The sequence below is a fragment of the Tupaia chinensis genome, unplaced genomic scaffold (assembly GCF_000334495.1).
Source record: "Tupaia chinensis unplaced genomic scaffold, TupChi_1.0 Scaffold000624_1, whole genome shotgun sequence".
Lineage (NCBI taxonomy): Eukaryota > Metazoa > Chordata > Mammalia > Scandentia > Tupaiidae > Tupaia > Tupaia belangeri.
In genome coordinates, this window is record NW_006160144.1 from 1,630,021 (window position 1) to 1,650,185 (window position 20,165).

At 38.0% G+C, this 20,165-nt stretch overlaps 1 protein-coding gene across 1 annotated transcript in view; it reads left to right on the top strand.

Moving 5' to 3' along the window:
- The window catches only part of NSF (N-ethylmaleimide sensitive factor, vesicle fusing ATPase), a gene marked incomplete in the record, with an annotated part of 153,800 nt that overhangs the window by 20,516 nt on the left and 113,119 nt on the right, over window positions 1–20,165 (top strand). Inside the window, 4 exon segments of the mRNA XM_014591835.2 lie at window positions 2,465–2,631; window positions 6,959–7,066; window positions 7,556–7,631; window positions 10,832–10,987. Of these exon segments, the coding sequence (XP_014447321.1) occupies window positions 2,465–2,631; window positions 6,959–7,066; window positions 7,556–7,631; window positions 10,832–10,987 (507 nt within the window).

The window sequence follows — 20,165 nt, forward strand, 5'->3', positions numbered from 1 at the left end:
ACACGCGCACACACACACACACACACACACACACACACACACACTGGATGCATGTGTGTGCTTGCCCAAAATCCCAACAGGATGGAGAAATGGTGGGAAAGGAATTGTGGCATGATCACACCCCACTGCAGGGTGTTTTTCCCTCTCCCTCTGTTTCTTTGTCTCTGGTGAGTGCATGTGTTCTCTGGCAAAATAAAAAAGTGGGAGGGATGGAAAATGTAGACCTTGTGAAGTATCTGGGAGTATAGAATCCTTTGGATTTTACCCCTAATCTTTTCTCATTTTCTTGTTCATACTCACTTAATGATTTTTTTTTCTTTAATTGCTAGGGGTGTATGCACTTATGAGAGAGAAAGTGAGAGAGAAAGCATACCCAGTTTGGCATGATCTTGACACAGTTCTTTTCCTTCCATTTCTCCATCCTATCAGGATTTGGGGCACGTGAGCACATGTGCACCCAGTATGTTTTTCAAGCTTTTGTAGCCAGAATTCTAAAAACTTTCAGCCATATGGGATTCAGCTACTGGTGCATTGCATTTAACCTGTGTTCTAGAGCCAGCCTAATAAGTTGGTTTACAAAAAATTTTTTCTTCTTTAAATTTTTCTAGAGTGTTCAACTTAGTCTTATAGTATCAATTCTAGAATGTCAAATTTTCAACAGTTCTATGCTATTTAAGTTACATAATTATCTAATACACATAGCTAGCATAAATAGATTAGAGAATGAACATAGCTGACCCGTGATGTGTGGCAACTCCTGCAGTGCCTGGAGAGCAGCAGGCCATAGGCAGATTGGTATGTTAGAGGGGTTGAAGTTGGTCAGTATTCAGGTGTGTCAGCTCAGTGGTGGTTGCTGCAGAGAGCTTCTACTGTGTCCTGAGGGGGGTCCTTGGCAAATTTTAGGACAGCCATCTTCAGGGAATGGGAAGGGAACGTGGAGGTGTACACGTACTCAGCCCCATTGGAGAGCAGTGATAGACTCTTCTATATTGTCGAGTTGCCCTGTTGGGGAAACTGAAATGTAAAAATCTTTTCAAACTTTTCTGGGCAGCTTACTCTTTCCTAATGGTCTCAATATAATATATTGCAATGTAATAATTTTTTGCTTTTAAAGTTTCTTTATATATTAGCAATTATAAATAGGCTTTTCAGTGTGCTTTTCATCCTTGCATTTATCACATTGTAAGTTAAGCCATTTTAGAACTTTCTTGTGGCTTGAACATGAATTTTCTTTTTTTGTTTGTTTGAAAATCAGAGAGTGTATGTGCTTTCCTGACAGAGACAGGGAGAGGGAGAGAGCACCCTCCCCAGTGGGGCATGGTCATACTGCAGTCCTTTCTTTTCAGGATTCTGGGCATGCGCATACACATGCCCAGTGTGTTTTTCAAGCTGCAGGGGACCAGAATTTAAACCTCCTGGTTAGCCATGTGGGCTAACCACTAGGCCATGAAACTGGCCAAAACAAGAATTTTCATACCCAAAGCTATATACATTTTTGTCTTGCCTCTTTTGTTATATTTTTTAAAAAGTTATTTATTTAATTTTATTTATTGTTATTACTATTTTTTAGTTTGATATAGGACACATACAGTCACCAGAGAGACAGGGAGAAAGAGAGAAGGAAAGTGAGAAAGCAAGTTGCCAGGTCCAGGACTCGAACCAAGGTCCACCATGAGGGAGTCCAATGCCTTAACCATCATGCTACCTACTAGCCCTGCCTCCTTTGTTATTAACATGGAGACTTCAGAGGTTTTTTTGTTAATTGTTTAATTTAAACAGTTTATGAATATATTAAGTATGTACAAGACACCATTACTTGCTGTAACCATGAGGTTAAAAACATGGTACTTGCTGTTCTGCATGTCATGGGTGCAGAAATTACTGTAGTTCCCTAGGTAGGTATTCAGTAAATATTTTTATAGTATTAAACAAGAAATGCCATAATCTTAACTTGCTCTAGAGCAAATTCCCTATTCATTTTCCCCAGTGAAAATTTGGTCATGTGTTGTCTAGCATTTACTTTCTTAGGGTCTAAGAGTCTGCCTACTCTTCATCTTAGCTCTTTCTTGTGTCAAACAAAAAATCTTGTTAGGAAACAGTGTGCTGTGCCACCCACATGGGGGCTTCCCATACTGTTATCCTGTCCCCTGTTAAATAAGAGGAAGGTGTAGAGGCCATGGGGAAGGGCTGTGGTTTCCTTGTGAGAGTGGTGTGAGGGGTCAAAGTAGAGGGAGAACATTGTTCAGTATTTTCTAATTAATTCGAATAGGGAAGAAAATCTCAAGCAATTATTATTTATTTTTAAAAAATCTGCCTGTGTATTTTTTTTTTTACTGAAGGCCAATTAAACTCCTTTTTGGTCAAGTTTCATTATGATTTGTTTATGTGAAACTTTCTGCTACTAGAAACACAGCAAGTGTTTGTGCACCTGTGATTTTAAAAACTGCTTCTTTTTCTCCCCTAGTCTCCTTATATACATTTGACAAAGCCAAACAATGTATTGGCACAATGACCATCGAGATTGATTTCCTGCAGAAAAAAAGCATCGACTCCAACCCTTACGACACCGACAAGATGGCAGCAGAATTTATTCAGCAGTTTAACAATCAGGCCTTCTCAGTGGGACAGCAGGTAGTTTTACATTTTATTCATTCCCTTGGTTCACAGGATTCTGATCCCTGCAGTTGGCCAAAATTAATTCTACTTTTTAAAAACTGAGGGGAACTTTGTGTATTAACAGGCATATCCAAGGTGAGTGATGAAAAGTGAGAGAGGTGTTGATGTTACCAAATGAAATGCTAGGAGTCTGTTCAGATAAGTTCTAAAGGTAGCTTTTTGATTAACCTGTCACATAAAATTACAGCAGCTTTTCCCTTTGCAAATTTGAGAATAATGCAGAAATCTTTTTCTTTCTTTCTTTCTTTCTTTCTTTCTTTCTTTCTTTCTTTTTATTTTTTTTTTACCTGTTTTACTTAGAGTGTGTATACTCACCAGAGAGGGGCAAAGAGAATAGGGAAAGTAAGAAATTACCCCCAAGGGGTGATGGCCACACTACAGTCACTTCTCTCCATTTCTTCTTGGGATTTTGGGCATGCACACACCACACCTGGGGTGTTTTTCAAGTTGCTGGTTCTGGGACTTAAATCGTGCAGTTGGCCATGTGGGATCCAGTTGCCTTAATTTAAATGCCACTAACTGGCCCTGTCGTTCTTTTCTTATTGCAGAACATTTGTTTTGTCTTTGAGATGTCTCTTTCACTAATATTATATTTCTGTAGAAAGCTTTATTTATTTATTTATTTATTTATTTATTTATTTATTTTGGTTATGGACTCATTTGAGAATCTTAAGATTATAAATTTATATTTTCCAGTTTTGTTTGGAACTTCTGCAGTCCACACTATTGTCTTTTTTTTAAAGAATTATTTTATTTAACTTTATTTATTTTTTAATTTGACCAGACAGGGAGAGAGAGAGAGAGAGCGTGAAAGCAAGCCACCAGGTCTGAGACTTAAACCACAGTCAGCTACGTGGGAGTCTAGCGCTCTTAACCACCACACCACCTACCGGCCCCCAGACTTTTTCATTTAAAACATTTGCTCATGTTGCTTCTCTTTTGGACTTCATTTAGTATCATATTATTAACCTCCTATGAATAAATTATTTTTTTTATTTGTTTTAAGGTTTTTGCCATAGAGCACACGTGCTCACCAGAGAGAGAGAAAGAGACAGGAAAAGTGAGAAATCACCCCTGACAGGGCTTGCCACACCACAATCCCTTCTCCTCCATTCTCCTCAGGATTTTGGACGTGCATGCATAAGCGCCTGGTGTGATTTTTAAGCCACTGTGTTTGGGACTCAAACCATGGTCAGCTATGTGGGAATCTAGAGCCTTAATCACCATACCATGCACTGTCCCCTTATTTTTTTTCTTTTAAAATGTTACTGAATGTGTGAGTTCACATAAATAATAATGAGTTTGTACACATAAGCCTTTTGATGTTACCATTGTATTTTTTCCCTCCTTTGTGAATTTCATTGTTCTTACTCCTTCCTTAAACCATAACTCGGTGGCAGTGGTTCTCAAAGTGTGGCCCAGAAATCCCTGAGACCTTTTCAGAGGCTCTACTGAGTCTAATAATTTTTGTAATGATACCAAGACGCATTTATCTTTTTCCTCTTACTGTCTCAAACATACAATGGAGTTTTGCAGAGATGTGTGCTTGTACAGCACATTGACTGCCAAAGCAGACATGAGGCACCAGCATCTTCACTAAGGAGATTTGCAACAATGTGATAGTGCCCCCCCCCGCTTTTAAAATAATTATTTATTTAATTTTATGTATTATTATTATTATTATTATCTTAATTTGACCAGAGAGAAAGTGAGAAAGCAAGCCGCCAGATCCAAGATTTGAACCATGGTCAGTCATATGGGAGTCTAGTGCCTTAACCACCATGCCACCTGCCAGCCCCTATCATTATTATTTTTTAATTTGCTATAGAGCATATGCACTCACCAGAGAGAAATAGAGAGAGAGCAAAAATGAGAAAGCAAGCCACCTAGTCCCGGGACTCAAACCATGGTCAGCTATGTGGAGTCTGTCACTTTAATCACCAGGCCACCTGGCCTGACAGTGCCATTTTTTTCACCTGTTTTTTTGTTTTAGAATAAAAGTATGTTATTTTTGTTAACACATAATGGACTTTATTTTTCAAAGTTTATTTTATTTATGATTGAGAGTGCATTTGTGTGCCTGAAAGAGAGAGGGAGGAGGGAGGAGGAGGGAAGGAAAGAGGGAGAGGCACCCTGGACACACACGTCACAACATGACCCCTTTCCCTTCCGCTTGTCAGGATCTGGGGCACACACAGACACCAGCATATTTCAAGCCCACCCAGGGATCCATACCTGCAGTTGGCCATGTGGCTTCTAGCACCACAATTCAGTTTGCCACCTGCTGGGCCACGGGCTGAGCCTATTATTGTTATTTTTAAATTAATAAATTGAGACACTTTTTGTTCTAATATCTAATATAGTGAATATCAATAGATATAACCCATCTTTAAAAAAAAAAAAAAAAGCTCTTTGGGTTTCTCAAATTTTTTAGGAGCCTAAAGAAATTCTGAGGTCAGAATGTTTGCAAATCCTTGCTCTGTAACATTCTCACCCTAGTGACTTACCTTCACAGCCTTACAGGATCACGGGGAGTGGCAGAAGAGGTGGGAAACAAGAGCAGTGACAGAGCTATCGGAGTAAAAAGAGCAATACTATTATTTTTTCCCCATTTTCTAACAGAAATATCATATATCTGGAAAAATAAGATTTTAAGGCTATGGGACCAGCAGTTAGCGTAATGGCTATGTCGCTGGACTCCCATGTAGTCGACTGTAATTCACGTCCCGGATCTGGTGGCTTAAAACTCACACCGGGCGCGTGTGCGTGCATGCCCAATATCCCGAGAGGGGAATGGAGGAGAAGGGCTTGCGGTGTGGCCATCCTCCCTGGGGGGTGATTTCTCGCTTTCTGTCTCTCTGTCTGTCTCTGTCTGTCTGGCGAGCGCACGTACCCTATGGCAAAAACCTCTCAAAAATAAACAAAGACTATGGATATCTGTGTACTATAATAGAAAACTTTTGCAAGTGGAACCTGAACAACGAATAGACAGGAAAAGGATATACAGTGCACTTTTTAAGGTTACTATTGCTAGAATTGGAATAAACTTCAGAGATGATCTTGTTTAACCTTCTCATTTAAAAATAAGAAATTGTAGGTCCATAGAAAGTGAATGTATGCTGTACTTTAGAGCCACTACCAGGCATTCTGTATTGGACGGTCTGAGAAGGCTCCCCAAAATCACATTTGCTGGCAGTCTGTTGACTATTCATTGCCTTTTGTATAATACCTTTTAGATTCCTACATTTTTTGACCAATAATTGTGCTTAGATTGTTTAAGTACTTCATTGTTTTAACCTTTGCCTTTAGCTTTAGTGTCTTAATAGAAAATGCTTAGAAGAATATCTAATAAGAAATATTTTAGTATTTGTAATACTTTAAAAACCATGTAGATGTCATGATAGGTAACGTGTAGATGTCAAAAAATCCATGAGAGCAAATTCTCCATAACACAGAGAAGAACACTTTTCTTAAGTGACTGTTCTGAGTGGCCATTCTCATTTTAGCAGTAAGCAGGGGCAGCCTTGGCAGTCAGCTTTTCCTGTTATCCTTGTTTTTAAAAATTATTAATTATATTTAATTAATTTATTTATTTATTAATTTGTTTATGCATGTGCACTCAGCAGAGAGTGTCAGACAGAGAGAGAGAGAGAGAAAGCAAATTGCTGGGTCTGGGACTTCAACTGCAGTCGGCCATGTGGAAGTCCAGTGCTTTAATCACGATGCCACGTGCTGGTCTTCCTATTGTCTGTACTATCATACCCAAGCACATACAAGAGAGCTTGGCTTGTAGAAAGCACTCAATAAATATTTGGTGGATGCATGATTGAGCAATCAGAAGCTGCCTGTGTACTTGTGCTGTAGGCATCTCATGCTGGTTATAAAAAAGCATGAATTTTACTGTAGTCAGAGACCCAGACCTGAATTTTGGCACTATGGTTGACTGTGACTCTGAGCCCCATTGCTTAGCCTGTTTTGGATCTCACCTTCTTTGTTAGTAAAATTGAGTAATAATTTTGTCTTTTGTATGTCTTTCTCTTGGAAATAAGAGTTTCCAAGTTTGTATTAATTATATAAACTTCGCTAGTGTTCAGTACATCACAAATAATAAACGTTATTTTCCTTTTCCTCTCGTTGGCTATGAAAGTACTTTGTGTGTGGAACAGATGTGAGAGTTTACAAGAGAAAATTAGTTTTCTGCATTTGGAAAACATTGGCGATTATGAGAATCAAGCCATTATATCATGAAGTGATTTTTCTTCCTTATTTCTTTTCTGCATAGCTTGTATTTAGCTTTAATGAAAAGCTTTTTGGCTTATTGGTGAAGGATATTGAAGCCATGGATCCTAGTATCCTAAAGGGAGAACCGGCGACAGGTAAAAGACAGAAGGTAGGCTTCATTTCTAGTAGTCTGTGTTAGATAATCTTTATGATGTGAATTGTACAGATTAATATAATTTTCCTAACTATTTTCTTGCTCAGTTTTTTTTTTTAATGTGTGTGTGTGTGTATGTGTGTGTATTCTTTCTTTTAACATAGTAGGGGGAAAATGCTTTGTATAGCCAGCATAGTTATTAAATTACAGCTTTAAAACATACTTATTTGCAGATCTAATAATAATTCAAAAATTTAAATGTAATTCTGATTAAAGGTAGATATTTGTTGTATAATAAATAAATAACAAACATTATCAAAGAGATACAGGCATTGAAATAAAGCATATAGGATTTGTTGAAGATAGTTTTGAGAAAAAGATATGCAACTCAGATGCTAGTTTTGGAAGATTTGCTTTGTACATAAGAACACCTTTCATTTTTTACCTTGCATTGAGAAGCCCAGATATCTCTCTTAGACTGTCTTTTACTGTCCTTGCATACAGATTGAAGTTGGACTGGTCGTTGGAAACAGTCAAGTTGCATTTGAAAAAGCAGAAAATTCATCCCTCAATCTTATAGGTAAGATTTACAGTTTTTAGAAGATTCTGAATGATTCTCAACTACAATGATTTTCAAGTGTGGAAAGAAGAGGTCACTTCTCTTGATAGGTCTTATCACAAAATCATGGGGTACTTCATATTTTCAGATATGCTAATGAAAATGTTTGCTACTTTTACCTGGATCAGCATTGTCTAGAAGAAATAGAACATGAACCACTGTGTAATTATTCATTTCCTAGTCTCCACACTAAAAATAACCAAAAGAGGGGGGCAGTAGATTGTGTATCGGCTACGTCACTGAACTCCCATATGGCCGACTATGGTTTGAGTCCTGGACCAATGGCTTCAAAATCACACCGGGCATGTGTACATGCATACCCAAAATCCCAGGAGGCAAATGGAGAAGGGATTGCACCAAGGCTGTCTCCCCCTACCCCCCCCAGGGTGATTTCTCACTTTTGTTCTCACTGTTTCTTTCTCTGGCAAGCACACATGCCCTAAGGCAAAAACCTTTTTAAAAAAAAAAAAAAAGAGGAAGAAAAGAAAGAAAGAAAAGAAATAATGAAGTTAATTATTTTTTTTGGAGAGATTTTCACTACAGGGCGCATGCGCTCGCCAGACAGACAGAGAGAGACATAGAGACAGAAAGCGAGAAATCACCCCCCAGGGGGGATGGTCACGCCGCAATCCCTTCTCCTCCATTCTCCTCTCGGGATCTTGGGCACGCACGCACATGTGCCCAGCGTGAGTTTTAAGCCACCAGGTCTGGGACACAAACCGCGGTTGACTGCGTGGGAGTCCAGCGACATAGCCATTACGCTAACTGCTGGTTCCCACTTCTTTTCTTTCTTTCTTTCTTTCTTTCTTGCTTTTTTTAAGTTAATTTTTTAACTTTTAATTTTGAGATAATTCTAGGCAGACAGAAAATAGGCAAAAATAGTTTAGAGAATACCTGTATGGCCTTCACCAGCTTCCCCTAATGTTAATATTTTATATAACCATAGTACAGTACCAAAGCTAAGAAACGAACAGTTTCATTGCAACTAATGGGACTATAGGCTTTTCTCACATTTTATGTTTTTTTCATTACGTCCTTTTCTGTTCCAGGATCTAATTCATGATCCCTCATTGCATTTAGTTGGTCTCTTATGTGTTCTCCTGTCTGACAGTTCCCTAGACTTTTCATTGTCTTTGATGACCTGGAGAACTGGTCAGTTACTTTGTAGAATGTCTCTGACCTGGTTGTTGTGTTAAATGAGATACTATTATTACTTCTATTTGTGACTGAGTGTCAGTAATGAATGTGCAGATGAAATCCAACAGATTCATAGTTCAGTCCTCTGGTACACTGGGCCTACTCTTATTATATTAAAATAATGTAGTTTGGTCTGTAAGAATAAACTCACCAGCATAATGGGTACCTGGAGAGTAATTCTTAGTTTTAGTTGATACAGCTTTACTATTGTCTATCCCAGTAGAAAGCAGAGGGTTGTCATTGGTACACTATCATGTCCAGGGTTCCTTAACTTCATTTAAATGTGTGGCCTTTTTAAATTCAGCTATATTTTACCATCCTCTCTTACTGCTTTTCTTAATTATAAAGTAAAATATTTTATTTCATAAAACATGAATAGGCATTTACTCAGAAACAACTCATGTACTCTGAACTTTGATTGTTTCCATACATTTTTAGAGTTTGCTTTGTCAAATTTAGCATGTTTCAAGCATATTAAATACACTTCTAGGGACCAGCAGTTAGCGTAATGGCTATGTCGCTGGACTCCCACGTAGTCGACCGCGGTTCGAGTCCCGGACCCGGTGGCTTAAACTCACACCGGGCGCGTGTGCGCGTGTGCCCAAGATCCCGAGAGGAGAATGGAGGAGAAGGGATTACGACGTGGCCATCCCCCCTGGAGGATGATTTCCTGCTTTCTGTCTCTCTGTCTCTGTGTCTGGCGAGCACATGTGCCCTATAGCAAAAACCTCTCAAAAAAAAAAAAAATACACTTCTACAACATGTTTTTTAATGCCTATATCATTTTTATGGGCGTAGATAATATCAATCCCTTATTGATTCACTATTACATTATGAAGTGATTTATTTGTATTTTATTTTTGCATACATTTTTAAAAGATGTCTTATCCCAGGAGAGTTGCATGACTTTCATGCAATATAAATATTTCTGAGTAATCCGTGCACAAGTGTGTGATTTCCATTGAAAAATAAAATTGTATAGTAATTTGGTGTGCAGTAAATTTGGCCACAAGAGGGCAGTAGATTGTAAAAAAAAGATTTTAGATAACCTAAAGGAATTCTTAAGGCCACAAAACTCTAGCCATAAAATTTCCACATAAGTTTTATATTTAATTAAATAATAATTGTATATGCTCACGGGATACAATTTGATGTTTTGATATGTGTATACCTTGTAGAGTGATCAAATTGGCTAATTAACATGTATTACCTCAAATATTTACCATTTCTTAGGATAAAACTTTTTTAATATAATTTTTCACTCTGATTTTATAAAACCTATACTGTTATTTTTTTTTTCTTTGTAGTAGAGTGTGCTAAGGTACTTTATTCTTTGTTTGAAATAATAAATGTGGTTCTCTTTAGTTACATTAGGTGGCGCTCTGACATTTAACTTAGATAATTTTTATCCTTATGAAAGATTTGTAAACATGAAGTTTGTCATCATCAACATCTTTGGAATGATTTTAGATTTTCATGTGAAGGAAAATCAAGTAAGACATCAACCTTACTCAGTGCATCATCTAAGGCTGAGGGGTTAAATACTGAATTGTAAGCCTAATCTAGATAAGTATATTTAAACATACTGCTAGATTTCAGTTGCGTTCTTGCCAGCCAGTGCTGTCTTCATCAGATATGCACATGGTGTTTCTTCTAGTCAACCAAGTTAGTTAATTTGGTTAGGGTCAGTGTAACCTAGCTTCATGAATTGCTTACATATAGACTACAGCATAAATTCAACTAATCACTCTGACAGTGTATTACTATCCGTACATGGAGACCGGACACTGTAGATTACATGGCAAAACCTGTCCTTCCTATTAGGAAACCAGCTAAGAGTATGTTGTTCATCTTCGTATTCATGTAGCTTCTCTTCATTCATTTAGGATGCCCAGAGAGTTCTATCTTTTTACATTTAGTGATGAAGTTCTTGTCCCATATTTGACTATATTTGTTTGACATAGGAAAATCTAAAACCAAGGAAAATCGTCAATCTATCATCAATCCTGACTGGAACTTTGAAAAAATGGGAATAGGCGGTCTGGACAAGGAGTTTTCAGATATTTTTCGACGAGCATTTGCTTCCCGAGTATTTCCTCCAGAGATTGTGGAGCAGATGGGTGAGTTTAAAAAGGGAAACTTGATAAAATTTTGCATTGTTAAAAACATTATTAATGTGGTGAAGAATCTGTTTTTGGTAGTTTGAAATTATTTTTCAGACCCACCAAAGTATTTTCCTGTTTTAACCTCTTTTTTTAAAAGAAGAAAACAAGCAGATACTTTTTTCTGAAAAACCTTGAAAATATTGGAACTTTAAAAATTACTTTTGACTTTTATGGGGAAATCATAGAAATAATATTTGTAGTTACTTCATTTTATTTATGTGCATACACGTGCACACACACAACACACACACACACATACACACACAAATGGTTTTCTCTAGGGTATATTTAGAAATTTCACCTGACTCTAAAGATCCACTGTGGGTCAGGCTGAATAATCATTATCTATCAGAGGATGGGCATTATTCTTACATTATTAACTGCTGCTTGTTTTTACGTGCTGCCGCAATTTCCCAATCAGTGCATCTTCCTACCACGTAAATGGGTAACTGGCTTGTTTTTAAAAAAGGTAAGTCTGATCTAAAAAGACAGATGTGGGAGAGCCATAGGAATTTCATTATTGGATGCAAATAAATGTTCTGTTCATGCATCACTTCCTTTTGGAGGTTTATTCGGTTTATCTGCGTGCTGTGACAGTTCTTGCTCAGTGTGAATGCCATCATGACTGTTTTCACATCCACATCATATATTGGATTAGAACGTGAAAAACAGAATATCTGAGAGAAGAGTTTATAACATAACAGCTTCTGGCAGACTGTTACTGTCAAAATGGTATCCAGAAAAAAATGGAATTCATACAAATATATGACTCCCCTCTCCCCTGTAATTCTTTATCTTTAAATTGCTACTGGTGGATAAAAGAATATTCATCATGGTGGGGCCAAGAACGGCTGCCCCGGCACCAAGTGCAGGACTGTATTAGCCTCCTGTTGTTGGGAGCGTTTCTCCTGGTGGCTCACTCTGATAAATTACAGACGCGCCACACACCTGTTCACTGGGTAAAGGTCGAGTTGGAACTGGATTAAGAGAAAATGACAGAGACCCTCATCACCTGAGTTTTATACACCTTGAAATGGCAATAACATACTTTTTAACTGACGAACACAAAGGCCATGTCCATAAAAACCAGAATTTTAATTTGGAAAATTATAACAAATGTGGTAGTTCACTATCATGGTAATACGTATTTTTGAGGCACAGTAAAATCTTTTTTATCAAGACATGGAAATATTGCTTAAGTATATTTTAAGTAAGAGCAGAGATAAGAAGGTGACTTTACATGTTCTAAGTTATTCATATATGTGTGTGTGGAGTGTGCGTATTTTTTTAACTACAGAACTGAGACCTGGTGTAAAAAAAATTTAGCGATCGTTTCTTTGAATATTTACACTACCTAGCTAAGAATAGAGAAATAATCGCTTCTGTAATAAGCCATGTCTTTAAATTATATTACAAGTGCTTTCTTACTGCTGGGAAGCTGCTGAGGATACAGTTATCAGATACTAGTTTCCTGCCTGGGCATTATCCAGATCCTGTCCATGAAGGCCTCTGTCTGAGGTTGGGGAGGTGATGCATAAAGGATTAAAACTCGTACCAGTCAGTTTGTCACTGTTCCAGCTGCTGAAGAGTCTGACAGTGAGTTGGGATTTGTTAGTGAATAGACTATGTCTCCGATATCCGCATCAACAGCGTGCGTGTGATTTTGGTTGTTACTGATGTACCTTTTGCCGAAGGACTTTGGTTTGTATTTCATTTGTGAGTGCTACTGTCCAGAACCTTTTATGGATTTATTTTTCTATTTTTTTAAATATTTTTACATCAACTTAATTAGACAAAAAATTCATTCTGTCTTTTGAAGAAGTCCTTTATTTATTTTTTATTTATGTATTTGGTCTTTATGGCTTTTTGTCATCAAGCCTGTATTATCAATTTCCCTTGAAAGACAACTAGTTTACAGCTACCTTGGCTTTGGGGCTGAATTGAAAAGTATTATTTTCTCTATTCTGTATAAAGTTTCTGAGTATCTTAAAAAATGGTTAAATGGCTGAGAAATAACTATCTTCCTATGTATGTGTCATTTCCTACCTTCCAGTAGAGGCTTCTTTTTTTACTTTCATTTTTGGAGGAATTATATAGTATATATTTTTTTGCACCCCCAGCAAAGTATGATTATAAAGTTCTCATTAGACCTAGTAAAGATATATAAAACTAAAAATCATTACATTTGGATAGAATATAGATAAAGTAACATGGATTCTTTTTTATATGTATTCTCTATTCTTTTGCCCTACCAGGTGGGAAGAAAATTGGCTGATATCTTTTTTTCCTTCACTCTTTGTTAGCCAAACAGATAAGCCTGTATGTTTTGGGGGTTCAATTGGACATTGGATGTGATTGGTTAAATCAATTCAAATTTAAAAAAATATTAGCAAGTAATTATTTATGTGAGTTATGGGACCTTTTTGTTTTGTACTAAGCAGAGAACTTTTATTTTTGGCTTGAGACTATGGAATATAGAGTTATATCCACATTGTAACCAGGAATCTTTAACTTAATGGATTTTTTTGCCTATATACCAATTTTTCAAATTTACTAGTGATAAATTTAGGATTCTCCCTTGTTACTCTGTTTATGAGATTGATAACTGCTTCTCCGTAATAGAATTCTTTCCTTTTGTTTGTGAAACTTTATGTTGCATTTTCAAAATTGAAAATGTAGTCTAGATACATACAACATGTTGCTGGTAAGATATAGGAGGACTAAATAGCCAGAGGTACACAATTATGCACTAAAATTAGAGATCAGACCAGGTAATATATAGAATTTTTTTTTAAAGTCACATAATTTCCAATCTGTTAATTTTTTTCTTGAAATACTTTTAGGAGCTTAGTGTATACCTTCCCATTTTTGTTCTATTTAAAATAATTTTTTTAATAGAATTGCAATCCAGGAAATGCTTATAGGAGAGAAGAAGTCATGTAAAGCTTTATAGACAGAAGGATAAAGGCCATGTGTAGTAAGAGGAAAAGGGATTATTTAGGAGGAATATCAATTTAGACTTTTGTTTTTGTTGTTTTAATCAGTGTAACTATTTTCTGTGTCTGTAGTAGTTGAGCAGAAAGCATTAGCAAGGAAAACTAGACCTTACCTTGTACTTAATGAATATCAAATGGATATTTAGTTAAATGTCCTCCAGCCCCCATAATGCTATTTAATTAGGAATTGCCTTAAATTCTTATTCTGTGGGAGAATAGAAGCAGCACTGGAGTCCCACGGTAGAAATGTGAGCCTCAAAATCTGGTATCTGGAAGCATAGATGGGTAAATTTAGCAGCTGGTTGCTGTCCTTGAGCATTTTTAGGTGTCAGCTGAATCGATATGTCCATTCAGACCGTCTACCCTTATCCCCCCGCATGCAGTTTTGTGGAGAAAACTCAGGATAAATCAATGATTGATCACCTCCATTCTCTTTGTAGGTCTTTTGTTGGCAAAGACAGTTTCTGAAAAGAAACTTCATATTTCGGTATCCCTGGCAATATTCTCTACACTGTAAATGTCAAAGTAAAAAAAGCAAAACAAAACAAAGAAATCCTGTTCAATGAACAGTGGAACAATTGTTAAAGAATTAGTCAGCATCTCTTAATGTAATCTTGGGAATAGGTTCACCGCTACCCAAGGATAGCTTTGGCAGGAGAGCCAGGGGAAAGGTGTAGACCGAAGGCCTTCGCCTCGCACTGTCTTTTGGTGGATCTGTGGGTTGTAGATGTCCAGGCCACCTAGTGGGGAGGAAAGCCACTTGTTATGGTCTTGTGCCCCCATTCTTTGAAACTGACACTGTGTTCTTTTTGGTCCCCTTCCCCCTGTGCCTCTCTCTCTCTAAGCCCATTTTCAATCTGTATTTTTAAGGTTTCTTTTGAAATTCAAGAGGAAAGCAACTCTTTTCTGATATCATAAGTGAAACTGCAGTTACTCTATGAAGTAGAGCTGCTGAGAAGATAAGGAGCCTTTCAATCACACACAGACATCTTTCACATGCTAAGAACAGTGCAAATAAAACAGAGTGGAAGAAAGGGCACCAAGGTTTTGTGCATGCCATATTTGGGAGAGAGGGAGTTCTTGCTAAGATTAACATAAACACTGACACTCTTAAAATGCATTTTCACACCCCCACTCACAAGGAGAGATTGCAATTTAAATGGGGGTTAAGACATCTAGCCGAACTCCAGGGCTCTGTAAAAGGAACCCTAAGGCTAAAGAGCTTATCTGAAATTTGAAAAAAAGAAAAAAAAAATGAAGCTTTCTGACATTCATCTCTTCTCCTCGTATTAGTCATAACTTGCTTTTCAGCTATATTTTAGGTTTTGAATGCCAACCTGACATCTGTTCAAGTTTGCCTGTAATTTATTAGCAGAGGAAAAGAAAGCAGTTGCTCACTAGTTTGAGATGCAAAACTTCTCCCTTCTGATTTTCTACCATGTAGTTATAGATGATATGTAGATCTGAGGAATGTAATCATTTACCAATTCTAAGTCCAGGTCAGGAGATTTATAAAGTGTTTTTATTTTGTTTATTTTTTTAATTAGAAGAAGAAAATAGCTTATGACCATGTGATTTCTAAAACCTCTAGAGCAGGAGGTACATATAAAAAAGAATCCATGTAACTTTATTTATATTCTAAAAAATGCTGTGTAAAAATATATAGCTATAAAAATATAGGTAACTTTTTATAAATGGACTTTTTTTAAATCTTGAATTAATTTTTCCATTGGTCATAATCATTAAGTTAAACTTATGTTTGAATTGAAATGTAATTTTGCTTACATCTCAAAGTCAAACTATATGTAAATTCAGCTGGCATTTTTTAATTTATAGAGAGACTTTAAGAAATAAATCTTTTGGAGAGGCAGAGCTGTCTACAGAGTAACCAGTGGATTAGATTTCCTGGCAACTACAGCTGAGTTCCTTAAAGATCAACAATTAGGTCACTGCAAAGTTAAAGCCTAAGTGTTAACCTGAATGTCCACAAGAAGAAAATGATTACATACGTTCTAATACATTTCCATTATGGAATACAAGAAAGCCAATATTGAAATGATATTTTCCAAATGGACAGACGTGTTTGTGCTAAAACATATATAAAACTAAAAGTAAATGCATTATGAAAGTCTCTAAGGACACACATTAAATTGAAAAAAGTTCTTCTGTGAAAGGGAAGTTAGGCTTGGGAATAAAGGGAGACTTTTGTTCTTTTATTCCATTATACCTCTGTGTCTGTTTTATTGCAATACTGTATTTCTAACGAACAATTTTAAAAAGCAACTACTTCTCTCTCTAGTGGCTCCATCGTCAGCAGAGAATAGGAACAGGGAGCAGTTACGTCTCACTTACTTCTGCGGAGCAGTGCACAGGGTTGAGGGCCTGGGTTCTGGGGGCTTCCATGCAGCCCTCATAGAGAGGGTGGGCACAAGTGCCTTTCCTGGTCGGTGAGAAAAGCAGTTTCTTGGTCGGTAACAGACGACTTCTGCCAGTATTTTTTGTATTATAGTAAGGGATGAAAGCAGTTTGTCTTCCCCCTACAAGTGAGAACATTTGCATTAGGCACAGGAAAAGAGCAGGAGAAGGTGACTTGAGGGAGAGCAGAATTTCTGATATTTGCGGAACTGTGCTTGAATTTGTTTTCAGTCTTCAAAAACCATTCTGCTGAGAGTTCCAATTAATATGGCTCTTACAGTGAAATAGTTGGTCTTTTCTCCTGCCTTCTTTCCATAATTAAATTGATGATGATAATGATGATGGTAGCTAACATGTAGAGCTGGACACCGTACATACTTACTATTTAGTCTATTTATTCGATCTTCACAACAAACGTATGAGGTAAATACAGTATTATCCCTACTTTATACGGCAGAAAACTGAACCTTAAAGGGTTGAGTAAATTGTCCAAGACCCATAGTTTGTAAGGGGTAGAGTAAGGTGGGAGTCAGGTGGTCCAGCCCAGAGATTGTTCCCTTAACTCTCATACTAGTCTCTCATGAAGGCCTATCGCATAAAACCGTTAAAATGCACCTTCTCAGCAACATTCCTTGGGGCCCTCCAAGGTGGTCTCTCAGGTACTCTGATCCAGTCAAGGATTTTCAAACTGTGGCTTCATTGACTTCAAGGCAAGATCATTATTTGGCATGGGGGCTTTTGCCCTGTGCATTGTAAACCTACTACTTTTCTAGTAATCTCACGTGTTCATTGTCATGAGCTCAAGAAACCTGAGGAGCTGGTGGTGGGACTATAAGTCCTAAGGCCTAGTATCACTTTTGCCATGTTTTTGGGCACCTCTTATAGTATGATATAGGAAGGAAGTAGTTGCTATGGGTGCATCACAAATTTGTCTTAGTGAATTCCCAACCTAGAGATGAAACTTAAATATTAAAATAATCATTTAAAAGGTAAACAACATAACCCAACAAGTGATACTAAAAGCCAATATATGATCAAATGCCAAATAAGTGGTATGAATGCCAAGTCCCATAGGAATTTAAGGAAAATTATAGAAGCCTTCATGGAGGAGGCAGAGCTTGAGCGAGGCTTTACGTGCTGAGTGATTTTGGATAGGAGCAGGGACGGGGCTAGTTGTCCATACCTGGGAGCACTACAGACCAAGCAAGGGACAGAGCTTATGGTGTAGCCCAACACGTTTAAACACTTCGTAGGTGAGTCTGGGTTGTAGAAATCTATAAATCAGGAGATCAGATTTTTTTTTTAATATTGTCCATGTTTAATCTTCCAGACAGATTCAAGTGCTTCTGTATTTCCCCTGTATGTTTGTATGTACTTAGAATTAGCCGTATTCTAGCTCTGAGGCAGGGTTTCTGGATCTTTGGGACTGTTGACATTTCAGGCTGGATAATTTTTTGTTGTGGCGGGCAGGGCAGGGGGATGCCTTGTGTTTTATGGGGTGTTTAGGATCATCTTGAGTCTCTATCTACTCAAAGCCAGTAATTCCTGCCTCCCCAATGCTGCCCTGAACCCCAATTAATGATCAGAAATGTCTCCCCTGTGTGGCACAGTCACCCTGCATTGAGAACCACTACTCAAGGTCTTTGAAGACATAACTACAATGTCTTCTTAATCCATGTATTATCAACATCAGGGGTGTTTGATATGTTGTCTGCAGCCCATTGTTAGACCAGGAAACCCTGTGCTAGCCCACAATAAGCTAACTACTGGAAGTTAGGAGAGTGAGTAATTAGAAACTTTGATAGCAATTCAGCTTTACCACAGTGGTTTTTATTTGTATTTTACAAAAATAACACTTTGCAATGGATTGAAAATGTAAAAGAAAAAAACAACTGGGCCTTAACATAGGTAGTTGGAGAAGCACTGTCCTACATAAACATTTGGTAAAGAAAGGAAATTTTTGAACAAATTATAATGAGAAGTCATTGGAGAATTTTCAGCAATTAAATAGAATAAAGCAATAAAGCAATTACAGATAATGTTTTAGGATAATTGATATGGTTATTGTGTGTGAAAAAGTTTACCCTAGAGAGAAGGTAAAGGAATGAAATTGTATGAGTGATCAGTAGACTTTATGTGGTCCAGCTCTGTATTACATAGAACCTGAATTAGGGTAATGGCAAACAGGAATTGAAAGGGAAGAAAAGACAGAGAGTACAAAAAAGAAATCAGCAGAATTTGGTGATTAGTTATTGTAGGTGACAGAATTGGAAGCAAGACTCAGGCCTTGTGCGGAAATGTTAGAGTAAGAAAAGCAGGAGGACCCCTAGTTTGGGGGGAGTCGTGAATAGCATTGCACATATTTTGATACCACAAAAAGGAACTGGAAGCTGAGTTGAAGAGAGAGAGGAAGAATCAGTGCACTTTAACTCACTGAAGGCTTACTCCACTCCCGCTAAACGTTTCAAAAGCTCGCTCTTGACCCAGCAGTGGCCGCGCCTACTGGACCCTGCTGCTAGCCAGCTGCGGCCACATGAGAGGCCGGAGTTCAGTTCCTACTTCAGCCTATAAAGCCAGTCATGGTGACACACACCTGCCATCTAGCTACTCCAGAAGCTGAGGCAGGAGAATTGCAACATAGTGAGAACCTGTCAGATACCACATGCATACGCACCACCACCACTCGCCCCCGAAAAGTAGAAGCATGCTGGTGACCACTCCTTCCTTGGAATACCCTCTTTACATGGCTTCTGTCACTCCAAGCTTTTCTGATTTTTCTTTTACCACTTTGGCTGTCTCTTTTATGTCCCTTAAAGTGTTGGGGCTCCTCAGGAGTCTGTCTTCGACCTATTCTTTTCCTCACTCTGTGATTATTCTTCCCCAAATTGATCGGATCTATTTTCATAGCTTAAGTTAGTGCCTTATACATCAACTCTCTACTCTGCAGCATTCTTTCTCCGCCTGCTTAGAGCTCTGGATTTTTACCAGTATAACCTGTTGGGTATCTCATGATCACACGGTCAGTTCAGAATTAAACTCGCTTAACTACCCCCGATCCTTCTCCTTCTCCATGTTTCTACGTCTATGCTTTCCGTCTCAAGCAACGCCCTAGCCAAAAATCTGGACACTTTCTGTCACTTCCCTCTCCCTCAGCCCCCATTTTGCAGAAAGGCACCGATTAGACTGTCAGGGCTGCAACCTCTGCGTATCTCAAATCCGTCTAGTTCTTTCCATCTCCCCCTGCCACTCTTCCTTCAGGACACCATTATCTCTTGCCTGAATTGCTCCATAAGCCTTCAGCCTTGCCTTAATCCATTCTCCACACTGTAACTGGAGTGATTTTTATAAAAAGGCAAGTCTGTTCCTGTCACTCCACTGGTTCAAACTCTTTAGCAGCTCCCCTTAACTCCTTATGTGGTTTACAAGCCTTGTGTGATCTGGCCCCTGCCAAACTCTCCCGCCTCAGCGCTCAGCCTGTGCCCCTCCCCCGTGCCCTGGGTTCCAACCAGCCTGTGCTATTTGCAGATCCTCTAATTTGCCGTGCTACTGTCTCCTTACCTCTACATCCTGTCTATCCAATTCCCGCTCATCCTCAGGCCTCAGCTTCGTTCTCCCTTTTTCCGGAATGCTTTGGCTTCAGCGTCCTCTTGTGTATTCCAGCAATTCCATGTTCTTTTGTGCAGTTTTATATTGTATTGTAATTGCTTTTTACATGTCTGTAT